Source organism: Nuphar pumila, chromosome 5, assembly GCF_984573655.1.
Source record: "Nuphar pumila chromosome 5, dmNupPumi1.hap1.1, whole genome shotgun sequence".
Taxonomy (NCBI): domain Eukaryota; kingdom Viridiplantae; phylum Streptophyta; class Magnoliopsida; order Nymphaeales; family Nymphaeaceae; genus Nuphar; species Nuphar pumila.
The window spans coordinates 13,095,332-13,105,454 of record NC_143253.1 but is presented as its reverse complement, the minus strand read 5'-3'; the positions used below and the strand labels follow the sequence as shown (position 1 = coordinate 13,105,454).

General features: G+C 44.1%; 1 protein-coding gene across 1 annotated transcript; it reads right to left on the bottom strand.

Moving 5' to 3' along the window:
- Window positions 1-7,254: 7,254 nt before the first annotated feature.
- Window positions 7,255-9,360, bottom strand: LOC149836836 (polygalacturonase-1 non-catalytic subunit beta-like). Its single transcript, XM_090007921.1, has 2 exons — window positions 9,307-9,360; window positions 7,255-9,220 (listed from the first exon to the last, which is right to left on the bottom strand). The coding sequence occupies exons 1-2, from the start codon at window positions 9,358-9,360 to the stop codon at window positions 7,424-7,426; spliced, it is 1,851 nt and encodes a 616-aa protein (XP_089864047.1). The 3' UTR covers window positions 7,255-7,423.
- Between the last annotated feature and the right edge of the window lie 763 nt (window positions 9,361-10,123).

Genomic DNA, 10,123 nt, shown 5'->3' with positions numbered 1-10,123 from the left:
AAGTGGTCTTTTTACGTTCACGTAATTTCCACCCTATTAACTTTCCTCTGAACAGCCCACTAACAGTGTCAAACAGGGTACCCAGCAACCTACCAGAGGAGTTCAATTTAGGTGTTCCGAGCAGAACAGTTCCCAAGGTTTAATGGAGAAGACCCCGTTAGTTGGGTGTTCCGAGCAGAACAGTTCTTCTGTGGCAAAGGCACATCGGCTCACCATGGTCCATTTTTAAGGGGAGGTTGTGCGATGGTCAGAGTGACACGAAGGTCAATTTGGACAACCAGCGTGGGAGGAATTTGTAAAAGTGGTAACGGTAAGATTTGGACCCTTATAATAATGAGAAGCAGATCTATTATTCTCGAAAAGCATCAGAATTGAAACGTGAATGAATATCTGCATACACGTTATGGTTACTGTGACCAACAGAATAAAAAAAAAAAAAAAACATGTTGACCTTGCAGAATCTGTCTAATAGAGTTCACTGATTCCAAAACCAAAACAAATAGAAGGGCAAAATGGGTGTATAAATAAGTGAATCGGACGTGTAAGGGGGCAAAATCAATGTATAGATTAGTGAATCCGACAAATAGATTTGCAATCCATTGTCTTGCATACCAGTGGAGTCTGAAAAAAACTCATGAATCTAACCTAAACTGGGCAAAAACGCAGAGGGTCAATGGGAGTATAATGGGGGTATTGAGTGGGGTTGTATAGAGAGAGAGGGTATTATGGGTTGGATCCCTTCCAAACAGTTGGTATGAGTCTTTTAGGTTGGGTTGGGTCCAAATGGACTCAACCCTTATGGCATTTAATTGAGACCTACTTCGGGTCTCATTTAGATCTTGGATCCAATTAGATATATATAGGTATCAATATATATATATATATATATATATATATATATAGAGAGAGAGAGAGAGAGAGATATGCTGGTATTAAAAACTGCTTATATAGGTAAAGTGTTCACATTATTTTCCGACAGGAAAATACCGTCAGTATTTGTTTTAGTATCAGTCTTATGTTGAATGCGACAAAAAAGTTACCAAGTACATTTTTTACTTGTACTAGTAGTAGGCGTAAAGTGTCACTGTTGCATTGATCTATATTATCTGTAGTGTACTGTCACTATCAGCTTTGAGTTTTAGTAGCAGAAGCTTATGAGTATGAAAAAAAGTAACCCTTCATTGCCTGATGGAGGGTTCCATTAGTAGCAGCATTAAAATATTAATGCGGTTACATGTTTACGTTTACCGATACAAAGGCTTCTGCCGCTATATACTTACAGACAATGGCCTATAGAGACTTTGGAGCGGTACCTGCGCTTTTACGACAGATATTAATGTGACTAAAACCTATTTTTCTTATAGCGTAAATTGTATGAATAAGTTATGAAAGCTCTCACGGATCGGACACGGTTCAGATCTATGCATTACTGAGTACAACCTAATCAGATTTAGCTTAAACGTATGAATTCAGAGTTGGATGAAAAAAAAAATAATACCAAACCCAGATCTGATTAGCTAATGGGATATATATAATGGGGTTGGATTATGCATGAGATTTAATTTTAGTTTGGATTTTAATTCAAATCCAGAAGCAAAGCTGTATACCAAATCCAAATCTGATTATTAATCATATTATACTTGCTTTGTAGAATCCAGCTACTTGAATCAGATTCAATATGATATTTAACCCAAGTCCGATCCATTGACGTCCCTAGGTCAAAGATAAAACCGGTTATTTGAATGGATGATAACCCAAGCTCGATCCACTAAAGGTAAATTTTCTACTTTATTGAAGAAAGGTCCCATATTTTGGCTTCATTTTATGGCATTTTGTAGAATAATATATTACTATTATAGCCATGACAAGGGTGTCTCTGTCTTCAACTGTAATAAATTAAATCGAAGAAGCTGCTTCGTTACACAAACAAAATCTAAGCAGTTCTCACTCTGGTCCTAGCCTTAACAGCAAGTTACCCTTTTCATCTCTTGGCAATTCTCACTCTCGTCCAGGTAGTTCTTAATTTTATTAATTTACTCCTTTTGGAATTCAAACTCAAGGCGTGGTGGTTCCTTTGATACCAATATTATAAGCTCTCTAGACCCAAGGGGTTTGGCGGAGTGGGATGGGGCTTAGACTGTTTGACAGGCATTCTAGGTTCAAATTCCATTGGCGTCACCCATTTCGTATGCCGAAGCTTGGCGACTCACTGGGGTTGAAGGGTATGCTCTCTGAGATTTTTAGGGGTGTCAACGGGTAGGGTTTACCCGGACCAAACCCTATAGGATTCGGGTATAGTGACAAATAAGAAGACCCGATCAAGACCCAGGTCCGGGACCCAGAGGTCTGATTAATACATGTACCGAGTACAGTTTGTGAAATTTTATACCAGACCCCAGCCCGACCCAAGTTTCGAGGCAATTTTTCAATGTAAAAATGATAAAAAATTTATTATTTTACTGGGTCTGGTTCATGGGTCCGGGTCTGGTTCATGAGTCTGGGTATGGTTTCTCTTATAGTAGACCCGATTAAACTTGGGTCCAGACCCGATACCATACCTGAAAATCAGGTCTAAGTCTGGTTCCAGTTGAGTCTGAACCGAACCCGACCCGTTGACTCTCCTATTGCTTTTTCTTAGCAACGAAATAGTGACTGATTGGTATCAGACTCAGTTCATGTGAGGACTTTAATTATTGTAAAAAAATATGGTGCTTGGTTGTCCCCCGTCCTCCCCCCCTCTGTGGAGTTTACCATCCACGAAGGAGTCATCGTTGGTGCTCGTCTGTCGATCGGATCCCCTCTGTTGTCGCCTCCAAGTCGATCGGAGGATGTGGGAGCGCATTTGTGGTGCTCCTCTCCTCCACGAAGTTTCGCGACGATGGAGGACTCATCGCCGGTGGGATCCCAATCGAAACTCGTCCGTCAGCCAAATCCAATCGGTGCCCCCTGCCTGCGAGAGACGACGCCGTAGTGGACAATATGGTGGTGGTGGTGGTGGTGGTGGACGGCGTGGTGGTTGTGTTCAACTGAGAAGGAAGGTAACAAACCGGTTTCGTGAACAGGTTCGGTTTGTAATGGTCTCATGCATCGGGTCGGGTCAGTTTTTTTGTTGTTTTTTATTGTTTTGAACCAGGACGGATCTTAACTAGACCGGTTCTCTGGTTGTGCACATCGGTTCGTACCTCCTGAACTTGGTTCGTTCGTCAGAAGGCCTAGTTTTTTCTTATTTTTTGGATTCAAAGCCATGTTCAAAACTTAGTTCACTCTCGTTTAGATCGAGTTTCACCTCGTTTTTTATCCAAACCCTAAGCCTTTTAGTTTTGGGATCCAAAAATAATCTTTCTCAAGCCTTGAGCTTGTTTTGAGTGCATCACCAGCATGGAGCATGAAATGATGGAGCGAAAAGTTCAGATTCTCTACTCATGGACTCTGACACATTGGATCAAACCTACACTGAAATCATTTGATCCATTTGACCCAGACCAGACCAGTCTCGATGGCTTTAGTTGGTTTGGAATGAATGTTGGTGTGAATGATGCTTGGTTCATTCAAGTTATAGAGTAGTACACAGGTCAGATTTTATATTTTGGGACTGTAACCTATAATGTGAAATGAAATTGAAAAAAATACAAGTGAAATTCAAACTTGAGGACAAGTCTTCTTCAACTTGAGAGAGAAGAATGATGCATGAGCAGAGTAGATTTTAAATGTTTATCATTTGAATATTTTTTATTTGTCATTTTTACATTTTGGTTCATTTATAAGCGGTATTAAATATACCTATTAGATTCAATATCTAGATCTAATTAGATTGGAATAAGCTTATCTTTTAAAATGGTTATGAGGTAGTTTACTTGAATTAAAATTAGGTAAAATCTAAATAGATACTTAGAGATGAATGAATTATGAGTGCTTTTTGTGATATTTTATCATTTTTTTTACATTTTGTAGTTTACTTGTTTTATAGTTGAGGGTAGGATACCTATTCTTGCATAGTTAAGGAGCGATCCTCCTTAGCACTGCATCACTTTCGCACAAGCAAAGAGCATAATGCCCTTATGATTTTCTTATATGCAAGGGGATGATGCCCGTGGGAATGAAACCCTTATCACTAGGGGTGGCAATCGGGTCGTGTCGGTGGGTTGGCATGTCAGTATACCTTAACACGAACCTGACCCGTTTATTAAACGGGTTGGCTGTGGCAAACACGAACCTGACCCGTTTATTAAACGGGTTGGCTGTGGCAAACATGAACCTGACCCGTTTATTAAACGGGTTGGTTGTGGCAAACACGAACCCGACTCATTTATTAAACGGGTAACCCGACACGACACGGGTAACCCGTTTAATAAATGGGTCGGGTCGGCTAAACGGGTTGGCGGGCGGGTAAATGGGTTGGCGATGACAAGGACGAGGATGAGGCCGAGGCCGGAGAGTCGGCCACCGAAGAGGGCATTCACGGCAAATGCGGTGGTGGTGATGCTGGCCACGCTCGAGTCGAGGCCGTTGTCGAGAGGAAACCCCTTCTCTAGCGAGACCAAGATGTTGAGGGATCAGACACTAAGGGCCCGGAGGGTTACGATCGCTGTGATCCCCCCGCAGTTGTGGAGCGGGTCGAGGGTGAGCTTGGGGGCGCCGTAGACGGCGGCGATGTCCTTGGGCGAGTCCTTGTAGAAGCCGGTCTCAAGGGAGCCACCAGCAAAGGCGTCGTGGACCAGGTGGTTCTGGCTGTGGGGGATGATCACACCGCTCATCGGGAGGGTGAGCACGCGGGGGAATCCCAACGAGGTCCTTGGCGAGTATGGGCTCGGGAACGAGCCGAAGAGTGACCATCGTGGTACGTGGTTCACCGTAGTGGTATCTCCCAACATGGTTGTTTCTGCTCACATGCACCGGAAAGAGGTTCAAAAAAAGGGTGATGGGGTTATCGGTTGAAGGGGTGACGGATTTTAAGGGGTTTCAGGTTACGGTGGCGAAAGCGTCGCTCTGCGACTCTGAAATGCAAACAACCTACTATGAGGGTCGTCTCAATATATTGGCTCGAGGAAGGGGGATGTGGTAACCCAATGTGGTGTTTGGATTTAACCTTGGTTGCTAAAATAATATTAACGATCACCGTTTTGGTCCTTGAGGCAATGGATTGATATTTATTGCGGAAAGAATAAATTAATGTCATGAAGAAAAAATTGTTCTTCTCAGGAGTCGAGGCCACTTGTTTTGATGTGTTTCCCTTTTTCTTCCTACATTTTTTGTTAATGGTGGATATGGTCTTGGAGTTTATTAAATAGGTTGGCGGGTTGGCATACCCCTAACACGAACCTGACCCGTTTAATAAATGGGTTAAGCGGGTCAACCTGATTACAACATAAACCCGTTTAAGTCAAACCCGAACCTGCCTAAGAAGCCGGTTGGCGGGTCGGGTCAGAAATTGCCACCCCTACTTATCACCACCCTTCCAGCAGACAAGGCTCACTCCCACTGCACCAAACCCCTTGAGGCTAATAATGTCACTTGCACATAGACTAGTAAACTAGGTCACTTATTAGATACTCAGCCGCAGTTGAACATTCATGAAGCCTAAAAGATCGAGGACAAGTGCATTTGTGAGCAAAATGCAGGTGGTTTTTTCTACGTGTCTCAACAGCACTTGTCATGGAAACACAAAAAGTACAACTTGAACAGCAGGATTATTTACTTCATATTTTATGTTGCTGCATTAAGGCTCCTCTGTTTGGGAGCTGGAGATAGTGGTAATAAATGCTACCTAGTTTGAAGGCCAGGTTTTAGGAGATGGTAGATTAAAAGAGAGTGAAAATGGGCCTTTTTTCAGTTACCTACTCACAATGATGTACTTGACAACCCCTGCTCCTACCAGACAAGCCGAGCCGAGCCCTCTCCTCCATTGGTAATCTTGTTTGTTTTATTGCAACAAGATTAGGTTAAAACTACTCTCTGGGGTCGAGGGGTAAGCCCTCGGAGTTTTATGCTGACAGGACAGAAATCGTAAGTACGTCCGGCTGAACAAGCGTGGCCAGGTCTATGCTTCTGAGGCGATTTCTCTGAGTAAAAAAAAAAAGATTAGATTAAAACTAGGTTAACTTAGTCTTGATGGAAATTTGGCAAAGAAAGCTCCGAGTTCGAGTTAAGAATGGCAGACACACGGATTTGATGACACAGAGGAGGAGGTCCATTCTCAAATCCTTGAATTTCATCTGCCTTGGATTTGAGATTCAAGACTTCCAAACACAGCCTAAGAATCTAGTGTGCAACCACGTCTTTCGCAACTGAATAACCCAACCAAACTTCATTTCACCGTTACACATTAAATTTAGTTAAGGAGCTCGCACGAGCAATGCAGCTCAGAGCTAAGCACCATTTGCTAATGCTTGGCCTGGTAATCCTTCATAAGCTGCTTGTAAAATGAGCCTTCATCGAGCCTAGCTAAGCCAAGCCAGGATCAGCTCATCTCATTTCCCAGCTGGAATGCAAAGATGAACACAAAACATAAAGCCATTTTGCAAGCTAGCCAAAGGTGGATCACATGATATGCCAAAACCCTTTTTTTTTTTTTTTGTGTGTGTGTTTTGGAAGCAACACCATCGCTGGCCTTTATCGCTGTCATTCTTTGTGTAATGATGACATCGACACTTTTTTATGGGCACAACAAATTTGTGATTTGGCATATCACATTATCCAACCTCCCAAACACACCCATAATTTAAACCATTTTCAACCTCACCCGGGGTTTTCCTCGCTTCGGTAAGGGTTCCTCATAATAAACAAATTTCATTGACAAATTTAATTCCAGTTTTTTTTGGCTTGGTTGCACAAGTTGCAGCATCAAATGCATGTTAGCATTTTTTTTCTTCTCCAGCCAGCAACATACATGCAACAGACACACCGGATAATAATTTTATTATCAGAATTCAGAAGAGAAAAAGAGTATGTCACGATTGAGAAATTTCTCCTCCTCTATTGCAAAAATGTAATTTTTGCCTCCCTTGCATCATGAGTTTGTTGCAGAACACACACCTCTCTCTCTCTCTCTCTCTCTCTCTCTCTCTCTCTATATATATATATATATATATATATATATGCGCTAATGAAATAAACATATTGCATAGGCACGTGACAATCAGACTTTAGCAACGAAAAATTGCAGATATTGAGAAAGGGAATACAAAGGAAATGAAATAGACATCAGCCTTCATTATTACTGGCGATCTAATACAGTACCTTTGGAGCAACAACATCATAAACTACAACTCAGCAGCCATTCAATTTAAAGAAAAGGAAAGGGATAACTGAGAGAGCAACCAACAGACAACAGAAGACCTCTACCCCACTCTTAGCTTTCCTCCTCAACAACCAAACACAGAAACTGGAAAAAAAAAAGAATTGGGCCCCAGTCAAACCCCTCAACTCAACCTGACCTTACCCAGATCATGTCGTTCTCAAAGATCCAGTGACAAACCTCAATCTTCCCAGGCTTTGAACCCAATGCAATGAAGGCTCCATGGCCTGCCCCCCATGCACTGGTGTCCAAGTGACAGATTGCCACTCCATGGTTGATCTTCTCCTTGCTCTTAACATCCAATAGATCAGCCTCATAGACTCTAACAATTGGAACAGAGTGACAGTAATACACCAAATAAGGGAACAAACTCTGGTGGCAAGAAACAGACCTGGTGATCCTTCCACCATCAATCCCCTTCACCTCCCCAATCTGCACATCCTTCCCCCACCCTTGTGTTGAATCGGTAGTCCTCACCTGAACATTCTTCCCCAGCACCGACGTCGCAAAATCGATCATGTCTTCGATCGAAGTCACGCACGTCTTCGTCTCTCCCCCGCTGGCCTCCCTCTCGCACTCTGCCAGAGTGTTCTTCATCAGTCTCTCCATGCTAGAATTCTCCCTGGCATGGAACACCGTCTTCAGCTCTTCGAGCTTCGAGCTCGAAAACGGCAATTTCTCGGCGATCGATCGCGGCAAGAACGACCTCGCCGGCATCCGGTCGCGAACGTCGGGCATCGGAATCACGGTTCCGGGCTTCAGCATCTTCTCTCTGAAGAACTTCCCGGGCTCAACAACCCACTTGTTCTTGGTGGCCTTGAGACTCACACCGGCATTAACATAGCTTGCGAAACTTACCTTCTTCTTATCAGCATAGTCCCCAAATGTATTGTTGACCCCATAGATTTTGAACCCAACTTCGGGCTCAATAGCACCCTGGCCATACCCCTTGAACTTGTCAGTACCCACATTGGCCGATTGCCCATAGTTGATGAAATTCAGCCTGGGGGAAACGCCCTTATTGCCGTATGAGGTGAAGGAGTCATCACCAACATTGGCAGAGTCTCTGTAGCTAGTGAAGGTGTCAACAGGAATGTACCCACCAGCACCATAGTTTCTGAAGCTGTTCTCCGGCACATTACCGTTGCCACCGTAGCTGGTGAAGGAGTCATTTGCCCGAGCCCCACCCTGGGCGTAGTTAGTGAAGGTCGAGCCGATCACATTGGAGCTCTGACCGTAGTTCTCGAAGCCGGAGGCCACCGCCGAGCCCTTCTTGCCGTAGTTAGTGAAGGATTGGTCCCCGGCGTTTCCTTGGCCCGAGTAGGACCGGAAGGCCCGGTTCCTATCCAAGCCAGCCGTGTCGTAGGTAGAGAACCGGAGGTTCGGGACGTTGATGTTATCGGCGTAGCTGTCGAATCGGCCCGAGCCGCCTTTGGCCTCGAAGCCGTAGCTCGAGAACTCGCCGTCACCGACGTTGACGCTGGGCATGTAGGAGGAGAACGAGTCGGTGTGGGAAACCGAGCCTCGGCTGTAACGCTTGAACGAGTCGGCGACGACATTTTCGCCAACCGAGTAGTTCTTGAAGGAGTCGGTGCCGCCCGACGTACCGGATCGGTAGTTGGTGAAGTTGAGGCCGGAGTAGGAGGCGAAGTCGACGTTGGCGCCGTGCTTCTCGAGGCTCGGGGAGGGATCTGGGAAGCAGAAGAGGCGTGCGCCGGAGCAGAAGGAGCGGAGGTGGGTGGGGAGGGAGCCCTGCTCCGCGTACCTCTGCAGGACGGACGAGTTGAGGGCGTCGAGAGGGGACGCCTTCTCCTCCAGGAATGCCGGAATCCGAGAGCTGGGGATTCGCAGATTCCAGTATCGGAGGAGGGAGGCCTTCGAAGAGAAGGGGTGGAGGCCGGGAAGCTCACCTCCGGAGACGGTCGCCTGCAAGAAAACAGAGAGAAATCTGGGTGAGAGAAGGGAATTGAGAGGTACCCAAGTGGGGAAATGGCGGAATTTGGAACACCCACCACCATGAGAAGTGGGAGGTAGAGGAGGCACCAAACGAGGGGGGGTGCCGCCATTGTTGAAGCTCTGTGTGTGTGTGTGTGTTGAGTGGATGAACTGGGGGCGGAGGGTGGAAGAACTTATATAGAGAACGTTTTGCTTTTTCCTTTTTCCTTTTTCTTTTTTCTTTTTTTTTTCATTTTCGCTTTTTAATTGCCTTTTTTTAATTTAAATTGAAAGTTATGAACTGAATTGTTAAAGAGAGAGAAAAATTAAAGGTCGATTTTGTTCTTGTATTTAGTCTCATATGACATCCATGTCCTACTTCTCACATTCAAGTTGAGCTCGAACGTCCCGTGTTCGGCTGAGCTCAGCTTAGGTGAGTTCGTATAGATAAAAATTAGATATATTTTATGTGTGATATATATTAAGAGTAATATATAAAGAGAAGAAATGCAAAGAATATATATAAAGAGAAGGAAGCATGAAAACTGTACACATAACATATGAACTATTAAGTTTAATATATAAAATATGTATTTTAACTGTAATATATAAAAGATATGCATATTCTATGTACAAAAAACATGATGTTTTTTCACAAGCCAGCTCCTGTTGGGCTCATCTCGTTCATGAACAAGCTGAGCTTGAGCTCGGCTGAGCTAAACACGAGCTGAGTCACGAGCTTGCTCCAGTGATAAATAAGCCAAGCCTGAACATGCTCTGTTCTGTTGGTTCAGCTTGTTTACAGGCCATACTGCAAGATTAAAACTAATATAAAACTATTTCTATTAGGCAAGGGATATTACTCCAAGAGTTTTACACTGCATGTAGCGAAAC